The 24554-nt window shown below is 38.5% G+C and overlaps 2 protein-coding genes across 3 annotated transcripts; both read right to left on the reverse strand.

Moving 5' to 3' along the window:
- Nucleotides 1–1159: 1159 nt before the first annotated feature.
- LOC128624467 (rho guanine nucleotide exchange factor 28) lies at nt 1160–10688 on the reverse strand. Of its 2 annotated transcripts, XM_053652141.1 has the most exons (15): nt 10051–10688; nt 9171–9278; nt 8710–8960; nt 8169–8294; nt 7896–8013; nt 7520–7774; nt 7307–7383; nt 7012–7190; nt 6750–6814; nt 6215–6367; nt 4980–5042; nt 3875–3927; nt 3373–3420; nt 3197–3286; nt 1160–3027 (listed from the first exon to the last, which is right to left on the reverse strand). In XM_053652141.1, the coding sequence occupies exons 1-15, from the start codon at nt 10178–10180 to the stop codon at nt 2746–2748; spliced, it is 1998 nt and encodes a 665-aa protein (XP_053508116.1). In that variant the 5' UTR covers nt 10181–10688; the 3' UTR covers nt 1160–2745. The 2 variants fall into 2 exon arrangements, with proteins under 2 accessions (XP_053508116.1, XP_053508117.1); XM_053652142.1 differs by having other exon boundaries at nt 1160–3039; nt 9038–10688.
- Nucleotides 10689–23057: 12369 nt separating this feature from the next.
- insl3 (insulin-like 3 (Leydig cell)) lies at nt 23058–23809 on the reverse strand. The gene is made up of 2 exons (XM_053651006.1): nt 23542–23809; nt 23058–23419 (listed from the first exon to the last, which is right to left on the reverse strand). Exons 1-2 carry the CDS (start codon nt 23726–23728, stop codon nt 23199–23201), a joined length of 408 nt encoding a protein of 135 aa, XP_053506981.1. The 5' UTR covers nt 23729–23809; the 3' UTR covers nt 23058–23198.
- Between the last annotated feature and the right edge of the window lie 745 nt (nt 23810–24554).

Below are 24554 nucleotides of genomic sequence, written 5' to 3' on the forward strand. Positions count from 1 at the left end.
ATATGAGGAAGAAACCTCGAGAGGAACCAGACTCAGAAGGGAACCCGTCCTCATCTGGGTGACACCGGATAGTGCGATTATAAATAAATACACCCCTTCTATAAATGTGCTAATACTACATGCTCAAATAGTGCAGTTGTGTAAGCAGGAAATTCATTACAGTTTCTACAGGAAGTCTGTTGTCATTGACGCTGCCATAACTGTTAGGATTTTTGCTGTTTCTGTTTCTGTTAAAAGTACTTATGTTGTTATTTATTGTTGAATGTTGCTTGTTGCTGATGTTGAGTGAATGAGCTGCTTGCTGAATGCTCACTTGTTAGTATTTTTTTCTTCTTCACCCCACGGTCACGCCCCACAATCTAGACGAAAGCCTTCCCAGAAGAGTGGAGCTTATTATAACAGCAAAGGAGGAATAAATCTGGAATGGTCATATGGTGTATACAGTGTGATCACACAGAGCCACCTGCTGATCATAATTAAATACTCTAAATACTAAATTAAATCACCCTGTGATAATCAGATTCAGCTCAAGTTCTTGTAACTTTTCTGCTGTGATAAATCCACATAATCAACTTTTTAATGTTTACATGGCAACACACTACAAACAGCACCTGAATAAAATAATAAAAAAGCATAATATTAAGAACACAAATTAGCGGTGACCTCAGTTGTGTGTGTGTGTGTGTGTGTGTGTGTGTGTGTGTGTGAGTGTGAAACATAGGCATGCAAAAAGTAAATTAGACCCATATCTGCAAAAAACTTCATTGTAGTGCTTTCAGATTGTACATTTTTTATAAAGCAGTTTCTTTCATTTTATGCTATGGATTTTAATTAATGTGGTGAATTTTTCAGCTATGCAGAGAGATAAGTTATGGCTGTAACTAAAGTGTGATAAATATTAAGTAAACTGTCTGTAGCAATAACATCAGTTATTCACACAGACAGACACTGTGCTACACCCTGGCCACCAGGTGGCAGTACAGAGCTGTAAAACTGTAATAACACTTTATTAGAGACTGCACTGTTAATTCCTCACTGTATTAGTGTTTATTACAACTTAACTCTACACTTATCAGTGAACTCATCTGTATTAGTGACTAGGCCTCTTTTGTATAGTGATGTCATACAACACCATAAATAAACACACTAAGAAACCCACTACATTCATGGTGATATTTATTGGACATAATATTTACACAAATACACACACCCATACACCCTCACTACATATACACACTACACCCTCACTACATATACACACTACACCTTCACTACATAAACACAGTACACCCTCACTACATATACACACTACACCTTCACTACATAAACACAGTACACCCTCACTAAATATACACCCTCACTACATATACACACTACACCCTCACTACATATACACACTACAACCTCACTACACCCTACACTACACGCTCACTACATATACACACTACACCTTCACTACATATACACACTACAAACTCACTACACCCTAACAAAATATACATCTTCACTACATATACACACTACACTACACCCTCACTACATATACACACTACACAACAAAGGCAACATGAGTAAACACACAATACTATATATTTTTTTATTGAAGCAAAAAAATAATAATTATCCACCTATTACCAATGTGAAAAATTAATTGTCTGCTTAAACTTGAAATCTGGTTGTGCCACCTTTAGCAGCAATAACTACAATCAAACGCTTCCGATACACAGTTCCACTTTTCACTCATCAGTCCACAGAACATTCTCCCAAAAGGTTTGAGGAACATCAAGGTGTGTTTTGGTGAAATTCAGTCGAGTCTTAATGTTCTTCTGGGTCAGCAGTGGTTTTCACCTCGCCACTCTTCCATGAAGCCGTTTTCCCCCGGTGTCTTTCTGATAGTGGAGTCATGAACAGTGACCTTTATTGATGCAGGAGAGGCCTGTAGGTCCTTCGATGTTGTCCTTGGCTCTTTTGTGACTTCCTGGATGAGTCGTCACTGTGCTCTTGGAGGAATTTTGGAAGGTCGGACACTTCTGGGAAGGTTCACTACTGTGCTGAGTTTTTCCATTTGGAGATAACGGCTCTCGCTGTGGTTCTTTGGAGTCCCAGAGCCTCTGAAATATCTTTGTAACCCTTCCCAGACTGATGTATTTCAATCACCTTCTTCCTCATCATCTCTGGAATTTCTTTCAGCTTTGGTGTAGTGTGTTACTGGGTAAGATCTTTTAACCAACTTCCTGCTGTTGATAAAGTTCTATGTAAGTGTAGATGTGATGGAACAGGGTTTGCAGTAATCAGGTCTGGTTGTGTCTCGTCCAGCTGAACCCCATTATCACTGCAGTGTCATAGATTTGGGGAATTAGTAACTACGGGGGCACATACATTTTCACACAGGCCCAGTTGGTATTGGAGAACTTTTTTGCGTTAATAAATAACATTATTATTATTTAAAATCTGTATTTTCTGTATTTTGTGGTTGCCTTTGTTTTATCTTAGATTTTGTTTAAATTCCTAAAACAATTTAGTATGAGATCTACACAAACGCAGAAGAAATCAGTGAAAAATACTTTTTCACAGCACTGTATATATACACCTTCAACATACTGTATCTGTATTACACTACAAAACCATCCTCGCCCCTTACTATAGTCCAGCTAGTGAGAAGTGAGTGGATATGTTGAGGGGTGGGGTTATAGTTACTAGGTGTTAAGTATAAACACACACACACACACACACACGCACACACACTTATTTGTCTAGTGGGATGATGGACAGGCTGTGTTGGCGATTGGTGGAGTTTTGCTGTGAGAGGAGTTTTCTCTCCATCCTCTCTCTCTCCTTCCTTATTCGTCGCTCCTCTTGCTGGACTCGCGTTCTTTCTCGCTCTATTCCTGCCTCCTCCTCTCTCAGAGCCTGAGCTTGCTCTGCCCACTGCTGTAGCTCCACCTCCAGCCCCTCCTTCTCTCTTTTCATTCTGTCCATCTCCTGAGCATGGTTGCTGTCTGAATGGCATAGACTCCCGTCGACAACCTGAACACAGCACTCAATAACACACACACACACACACACACCATTACACAACACAGGTTACACAGCATTCATTAACACACACAGTGTTACACAGTATTCATTAATCCACACCCACACTGTCTCTTTATTAAGCCACACCCACACTGCCTCTTTATTAAGCCACACCCACCTTCCCATCAGTGGCAGGCTGCAGAGTTTCTTCCTCCAGGATCAGGAGTTTCTGAACCTCATACACACTGTCCTGCATCATTACTGCAGCCTGTGTCATTTACATAATCTCATTTACATAATCTCATTTACATAATCTCATGTACATATCACCATTATTTACATAGCAACACAGACCTGCAGACTGTACAAGATCTGAGTTAAACTCTGCACACAGTCCACCACCTGTAGTCAGACACCCACCCACACACACACACACACAAATAAAAAACAGTATGTAAGTTTATGTTTTCAGCTGTTATAAATACATATAAATTAATAAATAATACATTCATATGCTTATTAGCTTGTTAACAATTTTAGTGCCACCCAGCTGTTTCTTTTTAGTAACGCTTACTTTTCCAGCCTTTTGTTGACCTGTCCCAACTTTTTTGAGACGTGTTGCGGCCATCAAATTATAAATTAATTACCTTATTTTCCCCTTAAAATGGTACATTTCCTCAGTTTAAACATTTAATATGTTTTCTAGGTTCTACTGTGAATAAAATGTGGGTTTATGAGATTTGCAAATCATGGAATTCTGTTTTTATTTACATTTTACAGTGTCCCAACTTTTTTGGAATTTAGGTTGTATTATTATTATTATTATTAGTAGTAGTAGTAGTAGTAGTAGTAGTACCTTTAGTATAAGAGGCTCCTTCCGTTTTAGACGTTTCTTGCTCAGTTCCTCAGCTGAAGATAAAATTATTCCATTCTTAAATCCTCCTTCATGTGTCCAATAATAAATCAGTTTCAGATGCTTTCGCACATCTCCAGAAACAAAAAGCTCTCAAAACATTATAGTACCACAACCATTTAGACTGTAGGCTCACTAGAAATATTTAACTATTTTCTGTAAGTTAAATAAAATACATTATCCCTTTAGTCATTGCTTTAACCGAGATGGGGTAAAGCTTAAAGATTTTTTTCCAAAGACAGAGAACACCGAATTGTTTTGTCACTGAATTGGTGTTTCTTTATTTCATTTCTCCTCTCAGACCTTTACAGTGAGATCTAATATTCCCTGTAGACGCTGAATAAAATTCAATCTCACAAGAAAAGGACTAATGTAAATTATGAACTATTCTGAAAGAAGAAGGAGAAAAAGGAACTTAACCTCAGCTGTTCTCTACAGAACTCAGGCATGTAGAGCTCAGTTATTCTCCCTGTACAGTGATATAAGTGTGTATGACAACTGATAGGTGAATAGCAGCACCAGTGAACTCATAAATTAAACAACATCACTTATATTTTGCAATACACTATGAGAATTAACTCAATAACTGCATATCATGATACACCTGTTATCAGTTCTAATGGCATTCAAACTACTATTCAAGGCTACTGGCGTGTGTGTATGTATTCACCTGTTATGACTGTTGGATGGATTATTTTGTATGAAAATATTTACACAATGGTCATGTTGATAAATGCATGTGAGTGAAATAGAGTAAGTCAGTTTTGTTCAGTAAGACTTGTCATTGTGATATGATCAGTGGAAGACACCTGTGTGCAGATATCTGAATTCTGTGTGAAAGAAATGCTGATAACCTTCTGATCGAACAACTTCATGCTGGATTTTAAAAAGAACGAAAGCCATTTGAGGGTTGTGCCAAAACAAATGAGAAAAACTGAAATAGTAACAATAATAATGACATAAAATATTAATAATCATAATCATATTCATATAATTCTTCTTCTTCTTCTTCGTATTATTATTATATAACAATAACACACACACTCACCATGCTGAATGAACTCATGATAACCAAAGAGCAGTGACATCACACACACCAGCAGATTTACTACTGAGAGATAAAAAGACAGACAAAGAATTTGTTAGATTTCAGTATTTACTATGTATATATATATATATATATATATATATATATATATATATATATATATATTATATACTATATAATATGTTTAAATTATAACAATATTTCATATTTAAAATGTATTTCATATATAATATTATTATATTTCCAAGAGTCGACAGAGTGTGTTATATGTAACATGAAAAGAAAGAAAAAAAACCATAAACAGACATCCCATCTCTCCCGGGAGTCTCCCGTATACTGACAGCAGCTCCCTGATGGCATATATACAATATCCCTGAAATCGATTTTTTTTTGAGAGAGATAGAGAACAGATAATTTCTAATAGTAGGAGCAGAGAGCAAGTGACAAGAGCGAGAGAGTGACAGAGAGTGTATCCTGATTGGTCACTCTTTCTGCTAGCTATACATATCAGTTTTCTCTGTGGGTGGGCTTTAAAGTGGACCTCTCTCTCTTCAGTTCAGTACCACTGTAGTGTTATGCAGCATCATGGCACAGTGTCCAAAAAAAGAAAATACAAAGCACTAAAGTGTACCCCTGCTTCATAGAGGTAAAAAAAAATAACAGTTTTGCAAGTTTTCAGCAGTGACTTTTTGATTGCCTGTGGTGGGGTAAATGATTGTAAAAGACATGTTGAGGTGAGTTTAACAGATGTCATTTGTTCATTAGCATAGCTAATGTTATTTAAACTAGCTTGCTAGCTGCAAAGGAGCTACTCTATTGATGTCCTACATGATGAGACCAAACTCCTTGTAGACTTGCTTAAAGTTGTAATAATATAATAATACATATTAATTACATATTTTAATGCGACATTTACCATTTATCCATTAGCATTGAGACTGCCAACAAAATACTTAAAAATGAGTTTATGTGTGTGTGTGTGCGTGTATGTACACATACATATATGACTGAGATGGGGTTGCAGGGGTGGTGGAGCTACCTCATGTCAGCATAAAATTAAGATAAGAAATGAATGAATGTCTCCCTGACACACCTAAAGGGTGTGAAAGCCGCCTCATCCTGCGAGTACTGAATTGAGTTATCTTTAGCGGTTTATTACGCTTGGACAGTGAAATAAACACACACATTTACTCAGACCCAACACTAACATTTACTGTGTGTGTGTGTGTGTTTACCCTCTGTCTGTGCAGCAGTCAGTAGCGTCGCTCCACATGGTGTGTGTGTGTGTGTTTGTATGAGCAGGTGCTGGTGTGTTAAAGGCCCAACACACACCCTGAGTTTCTCCTCTAGGACTGCATACACCTGCAAATCTAGAGATAATAAAGCCTCTACACACACACACACACACACACACACACACACACACACACACAATAAGGGTCTTTACAGAGATGTCGAACAGTAGCGCTCATGCTGTGACTGTGAGCATCTTCACACAGAGATAGACACAGTGAGGGGAAATATGGATTTCTTTAGTTTTAATACACATCCAGTACATATATCCTTGTCAAATTTACACACATAAATTTTGACTGTGTACTTATAAATATAAATACAAAGTATTTATTCATAAGCTTAAACAAAAATACTGTATGTTTAAAAAACTAATGATTAATTCTGAAGGTGTATTTGCAATGTGTAATTCTGAGTGTGGATGAATGGATGGATGGATAAACAGATAAAGCGAAGGATGTACAGACAGATGTGTACCTTGCAATGTGTTTATGTTCTTGCATTTCAGCTCTTCATTATTCTTCAGTTCATCATCAGGCAAACTGGAACAAAAACACACATCACATGACTCAGATTTATCTATGGGCTGTGTCCCAACATGCTAATAAGTGTTCTGGAACACTACCAGAACACCATAGTACTGAGTTTACAGTGTTACTGTGTGCCTCTGTCTGTCTCTCTGTCTGTCTGTCTCTCTGTCTGTCTCACAAATAACTGTCTCTCTCACACACACACACACCTGTCTGTGGTGTGTTGCAGCAGTGTGATCCACCTGTCTCTCTCTTCGCGATTGTGTGTGTGGATCTCATACATTTCCGGCTCTACTGCATCACTGCTGATCAGAAACAGTCCACGATCCTGATTGGCTATTTCTCTCAGGATCAAAGCACGCAGAGGGACGACAGCAGGCTTCTGCTCCTGCACACACACACACACACACACACAGAGTCACATGCTTTGTGAAATGGCTGAGAATTGTTAAAAACACATGTATAAATTCATTATTTTTATTGTGTGTGTGTGTGTGTGTGTACCAAAGCAGCAAATGTGAACTTCTGCTCTTTCTCCTGAAGGAAAACCAGAACATCAGAGAGAAGAAGTGCAAAAACATCTGGAGAACCACACACACACACACACACGCACACACACACACAGAAATTAGATTAAAAGTTATTTGGAAATGGAAAAAAGCAACAAATAAGAACTTAGGCATGCACACACATACACACACACACACACACACACACCTCTCAGTCTGCCTGATGTAGTCCTGCAAGTGAGTGTAGCGCAGTGTGTGAGTGTGTGCGGTGTGTGTGTGAGAGTGTGTTTGCTGTAGATCTCTCCACTCTTCAGGCGGGTGAAGCTCTTGTTATCCAGACGGCTGATGATATCATCAAGTTCCTGTGCATGCTGGATTTTCTCCACATGCAGCTCAACACCTGATAACACAGACCGCACCCCCTCCAGTGCTCCCATGACATCATCATGCTCCACTCCGCCCCCTACAGGAAAACAAACCTCTTTACATTTCTCAACTCCACCCTCTACAGGGTAGCAAACCACATTACAGTGCTCGACTCTGCCCCCTTTAGGACAGTAGGAAGTATTAGGTGTGTGTTGTACCATCTGTGTGCTGCAGTAGTCTCTCCAGCAGGACAGGGTATTTTGTGATTCTCTGCGTAACCAGCAGCAGGAATTCTGGGATTTCTCTGCGTTTTATAACCGAATTACTGCTCTGCTGCTGTACAGATAAACACACACACCATCACATTTATCACTTACACACAGAAACTTCTGTACAGAGACATCTGTTTGCTCTAGCAGTAATGTGTATAGGGTGAGTGAGTGCATGTGTGTGTGTGTGTGTATGTGTGTGTGTGAGTAACAGAGACTCACTCTGAGGAACAGCTGTAGTTTCCTATTGCTCTGTTGAAGTTGTTTATAAATTTTCAGTGCTTCAGACTGTTTACTGCAGAAATCTCCATACAGAGCTGTCATGTGACCTGCAGATGGACCTGAGAACTACACACACAAAAAAAAAACACACACACACACACATTGTCATATATCAAGGAGGTAACTCTGGACTTCATTTCCCAGCAGCCACTGCACCATACTACATCATTGTCACATGACCACCTGCACCTGTATCACATTTCTGTTTAATGAGCACTCCTATATATAGCCAATGTTTGTACTGCTTCCTTGTCTTATGTATTGGCTATCTTGACCTGTGTCCTTGTACCATGTTTTGTTTCATAGTTTATGTTTAGCCTTAGCCACGGTATTTTGCTGAGTTGTCTTAGTGTCTTTGTTTTGTTGTTTGTTTGTTTGTTTGTTTGTTTATTAAACTGTTTGAAGATCTGCGCTTGCTTCCGTATCTACCTTTGTGATGTGACACACTCACACAGACACACACACACACTCACACACACACCTGCTGTAGCAGTATGTCTCCGATTCTGAGGATGATGAAGTTCTTCCTGTTGCTCAGGTGTGTTGAAGTGTGCTGTCTGCTCTCCATCTCGCTCAGGAAGTTCCTGTGCAGAGTTATGAGGTCATCCAAACATGGGAAAATCTGACCAATCACATCCTGTTCCAGCTGCACCTCCTCCAATAAGCCACGCCTCAAAACATCAATCATCACCGTGAGAGTCTGAACGTGATGAAACTCCGTCTGCATGAGCTCTGAAACCAAAACTCACATTAACCAATCAGAGAGAAGAAGAAAAGACTTCAGTAACCAATCGGATCACAGCACTTACTTTGGATTCATCAGTGATAACGTTCTTCTGGTTTACAGGTTTGAGATCAGAGACCTCCAAAGTGTAAATTATTTTTCTAAACAGATTATTAAAACTGGAGCGCCGAGTGCATTGTGTTGCCATGGTAACTGACCGTAGATCACTTCCTGTCTTTTCACAGTTTTTCGGTCAAGCGTGTGTGAGAATTCAAAGCCGACAACAGCACTCCATGACTCAGCGGAATAATCCAGCGGTGCAGGAACTGAGCCATACACACACACACACACACACACACACACACACACACACATTAACACATAACAATACACACACATATGCACACACACACATACACACACACATTAACACATAACAATACACACACATATGCACACACACACACACATTAACACATAATACACACACATATGTACACACACACACACATTAACACATAACAATACACACATATGTACACACACACACACATTAACACATAACAATACACACACATATGCACACACACACACACATTAACACATAACAATACACACACATATGCACACACACACACACATTAACACATAACAATACACACACATCACACACACACATGCACACACACATGCACACACACACATTAACACATAACAATACACACATACACACACACACACAAACACGCATATAGACACACACACACATTAACACATAACAATACACACACATACACATTAACACATAACAATACACACACATACACACACACACATTAACACATAACAGTAAACACACACAAACACACACACATTAACACATAACAATACACACACATATGCACACACACATATACACACATGCACACACACACACACATTAACACATAACAATACACACACACACACACACAAACACACATAGACACACACACACATTAACACATAACAATAAACACATACAACATGGTAATAAAGCGTGTGTTTGTAAAAAAAAATCACTTCCTGTTTTTGTGAATAAATGGATCAGAACTGCACCTGTGATTTCGCATGGAGTTGAGGAACTACTGACACACTGACCAATCAGAGACCACGATTTCCTCATTGTCATCTCATGACCACACCCCTCACTATTACTCCTCCTCCTCCTACACACACACACACACATGAATACAGAATAATACACAGACACGCTACATTCAACATACCTGAGTGTAGAAACTGTATATTTCTATATTTCTATCTCTCTCTCACTCTCTCTCACTCTTTCTTTCACACACACACCTGTGTGAGGTAAAATTTTTGTGGCTGCTGCTGAACAGGGATGGAGAGCTGTGGCTTGATGAACCTAAGTAAGAATACAATAGAGAAGTAAACACACACAGACTCCACCCATTGTGTTGTTTATAAAAAAATATTATCCACACTGGGGTGATATGAAGCAGAGGGGTTTGTTTATACTATAATTTTTTTTTTTTACTTTTTGTGCATGATTTTGCACGGATGTGCAGAAGATGCGAGCGGCGTCGTTCACACACAGATGAGCTCTGTCTCTCTTAAAACATTCCACCACTGATTATTGTAATTGACCCGCATCTGAAATTAACAGCTCTTTGATTTTGACATTCCAAACTATTTATTAATGTAGAAAATCCAAAACAGAGCTTTCAGTAGGTTTGAAGGCCACAGGAGAGGTTTTTAAAATTCTAGCTCTAACACTAGCTGTAATAGGCAAACAGGCTAGTATAAATACTCAATATCTGTCTAGAATAGTACATAAGGATGAGATATGAGGCATAATGATAGTTTGTTTAGTAGAGTTAGATGGACAAAGGAATTTATTTATTTTTATTGCTGCACTACACTACTGCAGCATGTCAGGATAGTGAAAAAGACTATTCATTTGTAAAATAAATTAATTAAAAAGGAAGAGATGAGTTTCTCTCCTGAGCCCATTTGTAAATCATGTGGTTATGACCCTTAGTTTGGGAACCCCTGTATTATGGGTTATACTGTAGGAAACAACCAGAACTCTTCAGGAGGTGCTATAACTTATTTAATAATATAATAATCAACCTGCTACTGCTGATGAGTCACATGATCAGAATGGAGAAAAACAATTGGCTCACTCACAAAGCAACATGGGGAGTGTGGTTGCCTTCAGCGGGACCTGAGGAAAAAAAATAATATTTGTTATGTTTGTTTAGCATGTTTATTAATTTAATACTTTAATGCATATTTATATTATTTAATTAATTCAGTATAATTTAAGTAAGTTACAGGTCGGGTGAGTGGGGGTTTGGTTTAATCATTACTGTACTGTATATCAGTGTAATATGTAATATCAGTAGTGTAGCATAGTGTAATATAGTGAGGTGTAGTGTGGAGTGGTGAACTACAGTGTAGTGTAGTGTACTGTAACATGGTATAGTTGTTCTGCATAGTGTAGTGTGGAGTTGTGCAGTATAGTGCAGTGTACTCTAGTGTAGTACAGTCTAGTGTAGTGAACTGTAGTTTACCATAGTGTAGTGATGTGTAGTGTAGTGTTGTGTACTGTACTGTGGTGTAATGTAGTGTTGCATAGTAAACTGTTGTGTAGTGTAGTATAGTGTAGAGTAGTGTTGTACCTTGTGTGTGACTTTAGTTTGAATCGATGTCCACACTGTCCATTTGCCCGTCTCCTCCACAACTGCTCCTTCATTAACAGTCAACTTACTGAAACAAACACATGACTTTGACCTTACAGTGTGTGTGTGTGTGTGTGTGTGTAAGTGTTTGTGTGTGTGTGTGTGTGTGTGTGTGTGTGTGTGTATGTAGGGCTGGACAATACTTAATAATTGTACTTCATTACTATACTTATGTATTGTTAAGGTTTGAAGCCATCACTCAGGAGCAGGCAGAGAAGCAGTGGGTGCTCCAGATGCTGCTGGAAGCTACACCTCCTCCAGCTGCAACTCCTCCATCATAATCTCCTCCCTAACCCTGACCCTAATCCTAGCCTCACCAGCTAGACCACCCATAACGCTCATGAAGATGTTCTCCACAACTGATTTGGAGGCCTTCATAGAGCTCCTCGAATGTGTGGCAGCTGCATAAGGATGGCCAGAGGATGAGTTCCTCCCGGCTGCCCTTTTAACTTAGCACATCAGCTCAAGGGCAGTGGTGGATGTTCTCAGAGGAGTGGAACGAAGACGGAATTATCAATCTGATGGTGCTGGAACAGTTCATCTCACGGAGTGGGACTAGTACAACCAACCGGTGTCCCTCACTGACGCCATCCAGCTAGCAGAGGATCACCTGCTGATGTCCATGGCAGCTCTTCTCTCTCTCTCTCTCTCTGTCTCTCTCTCTCTCTCTCCCCTTCCACATTCCTTGCCCTCACATCCCATCCCCCCACCATTTGCAGTACTCCTCGCCTTTCTCTCTGGTATCTCCCACTGCTCCCTCTCTCTGAAAAGTCTAATTCAATGTGGGGCATTGGGAAATGCACAATTGGTAATGGTAAGGTGCATGCAGGGAGATCCTCTGGTACCATTAATCAATTTTGGAGACAAAAGCAGTTTTATGTGGGAAAAACTGCAGAAATATTTTTGTGCCAGTCACTCGTTGATATCTGGAACTTCATCCGTTCAAGTTCGAGGCGGTCCACAGGCTGGGATACAGATGCCAGTAGCTGATGTTCTATCTCACCAATACTGGGGACAGTCAGCTGCAGACCGGACAGCTCCCCGGCCTGGGTCGGGCGGCGGGGCTGTGTGGTCAATTAACTTCTCTGCTATATAGTATGCTTTGTTTGTTCTTTCAGGAATGCGTTAAATGAGAGAGAGACAGAGGGCTGGTAGAGTTCACAATCAACACACCTGCATGGGGAGTGATTTAGTTTGAATTTACTTGAATGAGGTGGAAGCTGTGAACTGTTGAGATGGCAAGTGCACTGAAAAGTTTGGCTGAGAAAACAAATAGAGCCTGAAGCTTCGAGAAAACTCCGCCTGCCTCTTGTCTGAGTCCTCCTTCACACACAGATAAACACTATGTTCTACAACCTTCCTAGAAGGCATGAACTAATTTGCTGTCATTTATTGTTAACTATTTATCTTAATTAGCTTGTTTTCTTTGCAAATTGCAGGTTAGACTAGCATAAATTCCAGTAGCCAACATAATTGGTTAGGCAGAAAGTGAAATTCTAGCTAATGGTAAATACTGCAAACTTACAGTGATTGAATGATGTGTTCTAGAAAAACTGTGTTGGTTCTAATCATGTTCTAACAGTTTTCAATAAGCAATAAAATTTACTTTTCACATGGAAACATGACTTTACATTTTAATACAATTAACTTTTACTTTCACTTGTGTAAGAAAAAAGTTTTCCAGCTGGATACTTCCACTTTTAATTTGCAAGATTATCTACATAGTATAATATCTACATAAGTATAATTTCTCAGTATTTTGTCTACCCTTGTGTGACTGTGTGTGTGTGTGTGTGTGTGTGTGTGTGTGTGTGTGCGATTGTACCTCTCACTGACGAGAGCTGTTTCTTCAAGATACTCTGACAAGTTAAAAAAGTAAAAGAAAAGACTAGTAAGTAAAAACAGCTTACTTCATACACACACACACACACACACACACACACACACACACACACACACACCTGTGCAGGCCAGTGTATGTGTTCTGCTCTCAGTGTAGTGTTGCTGTGGGGGGAAATATTAGATTTTAATATTAAATTATATCCTGTAATTGTTTCAGATGTTAATATCAAAGATAGAAGTGTATTAGTTTTATTTATTTAACTCTGTGAATTAAGGGAAAATTCACACTGGACTCTATATACTAAAAATAAACTGCACTGTGATACTATGACTACATACTGATATTAAATTACACAGCACTAATAGTGTGTTTTATTTTATGTGGGTGTGTGTAATCAATCAATCAATCAATCAATAAATAGTGAGTTTCTGTAAAACAGTCGAGACAGATTCCATAAAATCACCTAACCCTAACCCTAACATGCTAAAATAATAAGGTAATATAATATATTCAAAACATTCTAGAAGTATTCCTAAAATAATGTATTTTACCTTTTGCATGTCTGTTTGTTCATGGTTAAACACAGCTGCAGTGTTTGCCTCAGTGTCTGATCCACCTGCCAAAAATAATAAAATGGATCCATTTCTTTCCTTTTTTGGGTCATAACTTTCTGTTCTTCTTACCCCACAGCCAACTGTTTCTTCTTATTTAAGCCCTTTGACCTCCACTTGCCTTTCCTTTCAGTTTATCTGTTTGTAGTTTCAGTGTTTTCTGAGTTGCAGGAACACTTCAGTTATAAATTAAATGTCCACATTCTCTCTTTTCCAAGACATGTTCAAGGTGTGACATTCCCTTCATCAGTTTTGCACTGGAGCTATGAGGCTAATGTAGCTAACAAGTAATAGAAGCTTGTGACATTCTTTTAAGGCATTCATGTGTAAACAGATTTTACCTGAGCTGATGGACAGTAAAAGTTCTTCATCTTCAGGGTCAGTGCAGCTGCTGATTAAATCCTGATGAAAAGCAGGGACCGGTTATTTATAAACTACAAAATCACATTAAAAATTAGAATTAAATTTTTTTAATAAAACAAAGACACTCAACTGTGTGTGTGACTACAGTGTGAGGAGATTCTCCTGACTGAAGATCTTCTGGATTAAAGAGAGACAACAAACACACTGTGTTAGGACACACACACACACACACACACACACACACACACACACAATATATGTAATCAGAGATTTAAAATGACAAACCTGAAGATGATGATAAAGACTCATGATCTGATCTGCACTGTATAGTTCCACATAGTGATGTAATCTAAACACACACACACACACACACACACACTGTCTGTGGAAGAGGTCTGAGGGATTTGTGTTCATTTGGGCTTAGATGCTCATAACTGAAGACTCAACAGTGACTAATGGCTGATGGCCCCCACAGTGCAGGGCATCTGGGATGTGAGGATGAGGTTTTATTATTCTGTGAATGTCTGTGTGTGTGTGTGTGTCTGTGTGTGTGTGTGTTTGTGTGTGTGTGTGTGTTTTATACAATGCATGTGCCTGTTTGCTGCCTGAATGTTCTGTGAATTTCTCACCCTGTGTATGAGGGCAGAATCCATGACACACTCTCTGAGCAGTAAGATGGCTGAGTGTAGCTGAGTAGAGGACACACATTCTGACACACACACCGAAAGTGACATCACTCCAAAAGCATGAATAAAGCGCAAAAGGTGGGATGAGTCAATTCGAATGTGAGACACTCCAGCAGGTGGAGTGACGAGTGGGTTTGGAGGACTGAGGGAGAAAAACAAGAGAAGAAGTACATGAGGGAAAAAAATAAATACAATAAAAAAACCAACCAGTGCTGATTAAATGTGTTACAGTGTTAGTGTTACAGTGTTAGTGTTACAGTGTTACAGTGTTAATGATACAGTGTTACAGTGTTAGTGTTAGAGTGTTACTGTTACAGTGTTATAGTGTTAGAGTGTTATTTACAGTGTTAGTGTTACAGTGTTAGTGTTAGAGTGTTGCAGTGTTAGAGTGTTACAGTGTTAGTGTTACAGTGTTAGAGTGTTGCAGTGTTAGTGTTACAGTCTTACAGTGTTAGTGTTACAGTGTTAGTGTTAGAGTGTTAGAGTGTTGCAGTGTTAGAGTGTTACAGTGTTAGTGTTACAGTGTTAGAGTGTTACAGTGTTAGTGTTACAGTGTTAGAGTGTTGTAGTGTTAGTGTTACAGTGTTAGTGTTACAGTCTTACAGTGTTAGTGTTACAGTGTTAGTGTTAGAGTGTTAGAGTGTTACAGTGTTAGTGTTACAGTGTTAGTGTTACAGTGTTAGTGTTAGAGTGTTAGAGTGTTGCAGTGTTAGAGTGTTACAGTGTTAGTGTTACAGTGTTAGTGTTAGAGTGTTAGAGTGTTGCAGTGTTAGAGTGTTACAGTGTTAGTGTTACAGTGTTAGTGTTACAGTGTTAGTGTTAGAGTGTTAGAGTGTTGCAGTGTTAGAGTGTTACAGTGTTAGTGTTACAGTGTTAGAGTGTTGCAGTGTTAGTGTTACAGTGTTAGTGTTACAGTCTTACAGTGTTAGTGTTACAGTGTTAGAGTGTTGCAGTGTTAGTGTTACAGTGTTAGTGTTACAGTCTTACAGTGTTAGTGTTACAGTGTTAGAGTGGTGCAGTGTTAGTGTTACAGTGTTAGTGTTAGTATTACAGTGTCAGTGTTACAGTGTTAGTGTTACAGTGTTACAGTGTTAGTGTTACAGTGTTACAGTGTTAGTGTTACAGTGTTAGTGTTATAGTGTTGTAATGTATTATGTGAGAGTCTCACTGTGTGAGTAGGTGCACAAGGGTGTGTTGATTGGTCCTCCGGGCCAGCTGTAGTGGACTGTCTCCTTTCTGATTGGCTGAATTAATGACCATCAGAGCCCCAGGCTGAGAGAGCAGGAACTCACACACACGCACGAAACCCAAACGCACACAAACATGCAGCAGAGTCTCTATACACAGACACACACACACACACACACACACACACACACAGAGAGAAAATGAACTAACAGGAAAAGACAGAAAACAGAAAAAGAGTGATAACACATTTGTTCATTGAACAGAAACACACACACACACACACACACACACACACACACACACACGCACACTGTATCCCACTGTAATTAGTTTACTCTCTGGTTGTCATGGTGATAAAATTTCATTACAGCGCTGGCTTTAATTATAACTGAATTCCGGATGTGCGTGTCAGCTGGACATTAAACAGAACCCACCCACACACACACACACACACACACACACACACACACACCATGTGTGTGGTTCAGCAGGTTGTGGTTGGTCTGCAGGTTTGCCAGAGCAAGTGCAACTTTTTTATCCATCTCTGCTCGCACAGTGCTGTCACTCAGATCGTATTGACCAATCAGATTGCTGTGTTCATTGGCACCAAGTTGGTTGCTATGGGTTACAAAGTACTCAGCCATCTCCTGTGCATCATCCTCAACATATTTCAGAAACGATACGCCAACATACCGCAGCACTCCTCTAACATGTGTGTACGCTCGCACACACACTGTCTCCTGCTGGTTATGACCTGGACACACACACAGAATAGGATTCGCACATTGTAGGCTGACAAAAGAATTCACATGTAAAGCATCAAACTATAACATGTGATTTCAGTATAAATTGAAGGATGTTATTCATATTAAAGCTTTTTAGAAAGTTTTTATTTCTTAATCAGTAATTATAAATGTTATTTCTGGGTAGATTGTCTGAGCATCTAATTCTAGTTTAGAAATTCAGCTAAAAAATACCAGTGATGCACAGAAACAGCTGCCATGACTAAAGAAATAAAACAGTTCTCTGAGCTCACATTTACAGGAATAATTAATCATTTAAACCACGTGAAACTCAGAACCAAATGTAAAATGTCACAAAAAAAACCTCTGCTGCTGTAAAACTGTCTAAAAGAAAGAAAGACCAAGGAGTGAAGAGTGTTTAAATGAGTAGAGTTTATAGTATGCTATTGTGTGTGTAGTGTGAGTAATTAGTGTTAGTGTGTAGTGTTAGTGTGTAGTGTGAGTGAGTAGAGTTGGTGTGTAGTGTTAGGGTGTAGTGTTAGTGAGTAGTGTTAGTGTGTTAGTGTGTAGTGTTGGTGTGTAGTGTGAGTGAGTAGTGTTAGTGTGTAGTGTGTAGTGTTAGTGTGTAGTGTTGGTGTGTAGTGTTAGTGAGTAGTGTTAGTGTGTAGTGTTAGTGAGTAGTGTTAGTGTGTAGTGTTAGTGAGTAGTGTTAGTGTGTAGTGTTAGTGAGTAGTGTTAGTGTGTAGTGTTAGTGTGTAGTGTTAGTGAGTAGTGTTAGTGTGTAGTGTTAGTGAGTAGTGTTAGTGTGTAGTGTTAGTGAGTAGTGTTAGTGTGTAGTGTTAGTGAGTAGTGTTGGTGTGTAGTGTTGGTGTGTAGTGTTGGTGTGTAGTGTTAGTGTGTAGTGTTAGTGAGTAGTGTTAGTGTGTAGTGTTAGTGAGTAGTGTTAGTGTGTAGTGTTAGTGAGTAGTGTTAGTGTGTTAGTGTGTAGTGTTGGTGTGTAGTGTGAGTGAGTAGTGTTAGTGTGTAGTGTGTAGTGTTGGTGTGTAGTGTTGGTGTGTAGTGTTAGTGTGTAGTGTTGGTGTGTAGTGATAGTGAGTAGTGTTAGTGTGTAGTGTTAGTGTGTAGTGTTGGTGTGTAGTGTTAGTGTGTAGTGTGAGTGAGTAGTGTTAGTGTGTAGTGTGTAGTGTTGGTGTGTAGTGTGAGTGAGTAGTGTTAGTGTGTAGTGTGTAGTGTTGGTGTGTAGTGTTGGTGTGTAGTGTTAGTGTGTAGTGTTGGTGTGTAGTGATAGTGAGTAGTGTTAGTGTGTAGTGTTAGTGTGTAGTGTTGGTGAGTAGTGTTAGTGTGTAGTGTTAGTGAGTAGTGTTAGTGTGTAGTGTTAGTGAGTAGTGTTAGTGTGTAGTGTTAGTGAGTAGTGTTAGTGTGTAGTGTTAGTGTGTAGTGTTAGTGAGTAGTGTTAGTGTGTAGTGTTAGTGAGTAGTGTTAGTGTGTAATGTTAGTGAGTAGTGTTAGTGTGTAGTGTTAGTGAGTAGTGTTAGTGTGTAGTGTTAGTGAGTAGTGTTAGTGTGTAGTGTTAGTGTGTAGTGTTAGTGTGTAGTGTTAGTGAGTAGTGTTAGTGTGTAGTGTTAGTGAGTAGTGTTAGTGTGTAGTGTTAGTGAGTAGTGTTGGTGTGTAGTGTTGGTGTGTAGTGTTGGTGTGTAGTGTTAGTGTGTAGTGTTAGTGAGTAGTGTTAGTGTGTAGTGTTAGTGTGTAGTGTTAGTGAGTAGTGTTAGTGTGTAGTGTTAGTGAGTAGTGTTGGTGTGTAGTGTTGGTGTGTAGTGTTGGTGTGTAATGTTAGTGAGTAGTGTTAGTGAGTAGTGTTAGTGTGTATTGTTAGGGTGTAGTGTTAGTGTGTAGTGTTGGTGTGTAGTGTTAGTGTGTAGTGTTAGTGTGTAGTGTTAGTGAGTAGTGTTAGTGTGTAGTGTTAGTGAGTAGTGTTGGTGTGTAGTGTTGGTGTGTAGTGTTGGTGTGTAGTGTTAGTGTGTAATGTTAGTGAGTAGTGTTAGTGAGTAGTGTTAGTGTGTATTGTTAGGGTGTAGTGTTAGTGAGTAGTGTTGGTGTGTAGTGTTAGTGTGTAGTGTTGGTGTGTAGTGTTAGTGTGTAGTGTTGGTGAGTAGTGTTAGTGTGTAATGTTAGTGAGTAGTGTTAGTGTGTAATGTTAGTGTGTAGTGTTAGTGTGTAGTGTTAGTGAGTAGTGTTAGTGTGTAATGTTAGTGAGTAGTGTTAGTGTGTAATGTTAGTGTGTAGTGTTAGTGTGTAGTGTTAGTGAGTAGTGTTGGTGTGTAGTGTTGTTGTGTAGTGTTAGTGAGTAGTGTTAGTGAGTAGTGTTAGTGAGTAGTGTTAGTGTGTATTGTTAGGGTGTAGTGTTAGTGAGTAGTGTTAGTGTGTATTGTTAGGGTGTAGTGTTAGTGAGTAGTGTTAGTGTGTATTGTTAGGGTGTAGTGTTAGTGAGTAGTGTTAGTGTGTAATGTTAGTGTGTAGTGTTAGTGTGTAGTGTTAGTGAGTAGTGTTAGTGTGTAGTGTTAGTGAGTAGTGTTGGTGTGTAGTGTTGTTGTGTAGTGTTAGTGAGTAGTGTTAGTGTGTAGTGTTAGTGAGTAGTGTTAGTGAGTAGTGTTAGTGTGTATTGTTAGGGTGTAGTGTTAGTGAGTAGTGTTAGTGTGTATTGTTAGGGTGTAGTGTTAGTGTGTAGTGTTAGTGTGTATTGTTAGGGTGTAGTGTTAGTGAGTAGTGTTAGTTACCTGGCGTGATGAAGTAGGTCAGTGTGTGTACTTTAGTCTGTAGAACGTGAATTAAACTCGAACCTTCTAAAACCACAAACATTTCCTCCGATTCTGTTTGAGATGGAATTAACACGAAGACTCTTGCCTGTCCCTGACACACACACACACACACACACACACACACACACACACACAGACGTGCCATGAAAAATTATTCCTTGCTCTGTGTTTGAGATGTTTGTGGTTCTAGCTTCCAAATCTTACAAAGTATTTTTTTTTCTTAAATTTTAACACTTCAATGAAAGTAAATAAGCTGAAAATAAGTGATGGTGTGTATCAGTGTGGCTGATAATACAGATCTAATGTTATTTACCTTTGACAACACAGAGGTAGAGCATAAACAACTTGGTTTTAACGGCATCTAGCTCATCAAGAGTTAATCCTTTGTTCTTTAAACCTTGTGCACTGTTAAAGGCTGAAATGTAAGAAGAAGTACTAGATGGTGAAATGAGTGAAAATGCTGGAGCTGCTGAGATACAGCGGTGAGTTCGGCTGAACAAGCAGTAGCTGTTTATGTTTTATGGAGTGAAATATCAAACTGAGAAAACCAGCAAGCACCAACAGCTGGAAAAGCTCTTCATCCAATGCTTTCCAAAGTAAGCAAAGAAATATTTAATACAAATGGAAGCGTTTGTATTTAAAGTCCCTGTCTTGTGTAAACTCTAGGATTAGAGTTTGATGAGAGATGGAAATTTTTAGGACGTTAATTAAGAAGATGGAGCTTCAGGTGTGGTCCAAAGACTTAGTTCAGAAAACCATTTCAAGGCATCTTTTCTGTGCGGACTGTGACCTGCCGCATCACATTTCAACTGTATCTGTAGACTGTGGATCTATCTATCTATCTATCTATCTATCTATCTTACACAAATACACACTAAAGACTATGTGACTATAATTTAATCCTAAAAATGCATATAACCAACCTAGATTTTAACACATTAACAAAACACACACACACACACACAAATCTTTACCTACATAAAGTGGAACTTCTTTTCTGCTCAGCTCCATCAGACACATCAAAGAAAAAAATAAAAAGTATATAATGTAATACGCATATTCAAATTAATAAGGAGATACATGTATTTCCTCTACAGATAAAGCTGAAGAAGAAGGGAGAGAACAGAAAACACAGTGATGGAGGGGAGGAGCAGAAAAAAGGGAGGAGAAAATGAATGAGTAAAGGAGGAAACAGATGGATGCAGGAAAATTGATAAACAGATTAGTTAATAATGATAAATACAAACTTGTGCATTCATGAGTTTGCTTGTGTACATACCCCTAAAGCTAACATTCTAAAACACATAATATTATTAATAATTAATAAGCCTAATTCAAGAGCTACCAAATCCCCCAGTGATAACCACACCCCTTCCAAGCCACACCGCCTATCAACCACACCCCCTCCCAGCCACGCCGCCTCTCCACCACACTCCCTCCTAGCCATGTCACCTCTCCACCACACCCCCTCCCAGCCACACCGCCTCTCCACCACACCCCCTCCCAGCCATGCCGCCTCTCCACCACACCCCCTCCCAGCCACGCCACCTCTCCACCACACCCCCTCCCAGCCACGCCACCTCTCCACCACACCCTCTCCAAACTACACCGCCTCTTCACCACACCCCGTCTCACAAAGCCAATCTAAATCTCCTGTTTACTACGGTTAGAGTTACTAGTACATTTGATTAAATTAGTAAGACAGTTATGCAAATTAACAACCTTAACTATGAAATTAATATTTGCATAATCTCTTCATGTATTATTTTATTATATAGTATATTATTTATGAAATGGCATAGCAACACACAAAATCAGTACTTTTCTGCCCCTATTATTAATGTTTAATATATAATTGACAGATATATCATGTAAAATACATTCTTAATATCTGGAAACCATGTATTTATGATGTGATGCCATTTAACATTTCAAATATGCACCTGTAACCCAGAGACTGCCAACAAAACGTCAGTATTTCCTATACAAAGCTCCACCCCTTCATGGCCACCAGATGTTTTTGTTATACTTAGGTAAGTATCTAAATAATCATAGTCAAAATTTGCCCCTCAAGTTGGTACTGAAAAGATGTCTAGCTTATAAGCCTATTAGTGTGTAAGCTTATAAGACTTTAAGCCTGTTTGTCCATAGCAATCTGTCAACTGTAACTAACTACAAAACCTTTTACATTAAAATGACAGTGACATGAGACAGTAGGGCAGTTAATAACTGGTGTATATATTATTTTCCTCATGTTTATGTTGTTTCCTCATGTTAGTGTAAAATGGGTATCATAGCAACAGCTACAGGTTACACAATCATGACATCTTCGGAGATTTTAATTTGAAATAAATTGCACAATGTAAAAAAGTGTAGTTTTGTGATTTACTTTACTTTGCTATTAATCAGGGATGTCACAAAACATTTCATTTAGCTCTTTATTTAATGTTAGTGAGTTGATTTTAAATTAAGTGCAGCATCACCTGCTACTGGATATTTATCAATAAGTAAATGAGCTCAGTATCGGGCAGATATGCAATACCAATATTGATTTCGATGCATCTCAATAATATATATATATATATATATATATATATATATATATATATATATATATATATATATATATATATATAGCATATCATTTAATATAAACATTTGTTATTGTTTTTCTGAGGGATTTGTGTATATAGAAATGGAAAGGCATTATGTTGCATTTTATATGTATTTTAACTTTATAATAACAGCAATAATTACACAATAATTTATTTACAGAAAAATTTCCTGAGATATTGTGAACTTATTTTTGCTGCAAATAACAGAAAACAAATAAAATGTCATTTTAATTAATTCAGATGCTTGTAGTTGATTTGTTTAAGTTTTATTAGTTCATCAGATAATGAATTAAAAATAAATAGGACAATAAATTACAAACAAAATAAAACACCAGTGTTATATATGAACTACATGCATATTCCCTTTTATTTATATAAACTTACTGGGGTTTCTTTCTGATTACATCATCACAATTAAATAAAAACAAATAAATTGTTGAGTTTTTATACTCAGTAGTGTTAAGTGTTTATGTTCAGCAGTGTTGAGTGTTTATGTTCAGTAATGTTAAATGTTTATGTTCAGCAGGGTTGAGTGTTTATGTTCAGTAATGTTGAGTGTTTATGTTCAGCAGTGTTGAGTGTTTATGTTCAGCAGTGTTGTGTGTTTATGTTCAGCAGTGTTGAGTGTTTATGTTCAGCAGTATTGAACCAGCTCGGTCTTGGTGCATCCGGATCTGCAGCACACTCCTGCAGGACCGACGTCACGCTGCAGCCTGGAGCTCGAATGTTCTGGAGACTCCATGACTTTGAGAAACAATGATAATGAAGGCGTCAACACTTTCTCTGGAGAGTTGTCACTTGTCTGACCTTCACTTTGTGTCACATTGGAAAACAGATCACTGTTGTGTTGAATTGCTGGAATAAAAGAAAGTATCAGTTTAAATATCAATTTAAATGGAGGACTTTTGAATCGTCACATCTTAAACTCTCTATATTCAACTGTTTACAAAATTTGCCATAAAAGATGAAAGACCTACCGTGAGGACTGATGGACACAGGGTTAATCTCAGGTGCATAGCGTCTCAGTCGTGAACTTCCACACAATGTCACAACCATCCTGATAAACTCACGGCCACAAAGTTTCACTCGCACGTCTTTTCCTGAAATCCCATTATTCTCAGAAATGAACAGAACCGTGAGAGTGATGATCCATTTAATATTCATGTTTTGTTTCTGCTAAAGAGAACCGTTAATGGTTTCAGTGCAGTGCTGGAGTTTCTGTGATCATTTCAGTATCTGATGGGTTTTATATCACCGACATGCCTGATGCTTTTACACTTGGCCTTCAAAATAGAAAATCATGTTCTGATCTGTGAAGTTCATCAAGGCTGTAGATAAAGATGAGGTGATTTATTTTACTGTCTTAGGTCAAGGGACACTAACATTGAGATTTTAATGGCTGACTAACTTCATAGAGAACTCAGAGGAAAAAATGTCAGACATTGTGATGAGGCATTGTTTTAATGTTTTATTTTCTTGGCATTTTTAGAGAGCATATAATAACAAGTACGAATGTGGAGAGCCCTTTAATTTCAAGTCAATAATTTGCACCTGCACATTACCTCATGACTCTACTTATTCACACAGAGAGAGAGTTTTCCAGGCAGAACCAGACATACAGTGCATCCGGAAAGTATTCACAACGCTTCACTTAAGGCACAAGGCTGTGAATACTCATGTAAATGTGCTTTTTTTGTTTTTTTATTTTTAATAAATTTGCAAAGATTTCAAACAAACTTCTTTCATGTTGTCATTACGGGGTATTGTTTGTAGAATTTTGAGGAAAATAATGAATTTAATTCATTTTGAAATAAGGCTGTAACAAAATGTGGAAAAAGTGAAGCGCTGTGAATACTTTCCGGATGCACTGTAGAACCATCTAGAACACTGGCACACAGCAAATCAGGTAAGCACATGATAAAGAGCTACACAGATAAATACAGATTTATAAATAACAAAAAATAATGAGCAGGTAAGGGACATCTCCAGG

Source organism: Ictalurus furcatus, chromosome 20 (assembly GCF_023375685.1).
Source record: "Ictalurus furcatus strain D&B chromosome 20, Billie_1.0, whole genome shotgun sequence".
In the NCBI taxonomy this organism is placed as follows: Eukaryota; Metazoa; Chordata; class Actinopteri; order Siluriformes; family Ictaluridae; genus Ictalurus; species Ictalurus furcatus.

What these genes read in the sequence shown, in the direction of transcription:
- LOC128624467 (XM_053652141.1), bottom strand. Translation starts at nt 10,180, where the DNA reads ATGTGTGTGTGTGTGTGTAGGAGGAGGAGGAGTAATAGTGAGGGGTGT. An exon ending in AAGACAGGAAGTGATCTACG is followed by an intron (nt 8,961 to 9,170) that starts GTCAGTTACCAT and finishes TTTTGGTTTCAG; the next exon opens with AGCTCATGCAGACGGAGTTT. An exon ending in GACTGCTGCACAGACAGAGG is followed by an intron (nt 5,043 to 6,214) that starts GTAAACACACAC and finishes TTTATCTCTCAG; the next exon opens with TAGTAAATCTGCTGGTGTGT.
- insl3 (XM_053651006.1), bottom strand. Translation starts at nt 23,728, where the DNA reads ATGAATATTAAATGGATCATCACTCTCACGGTTCTGTTCATTTCTGAG. An exon ending in TGTGTCCATCAGTCCTCACG is followed by an intron (nt 23,420 to 23,541) that starts GTAGGTCTTTCA and finishes CTTTTATTCCAG; the next exon opens with CAATTCAACACAACAGTGAT.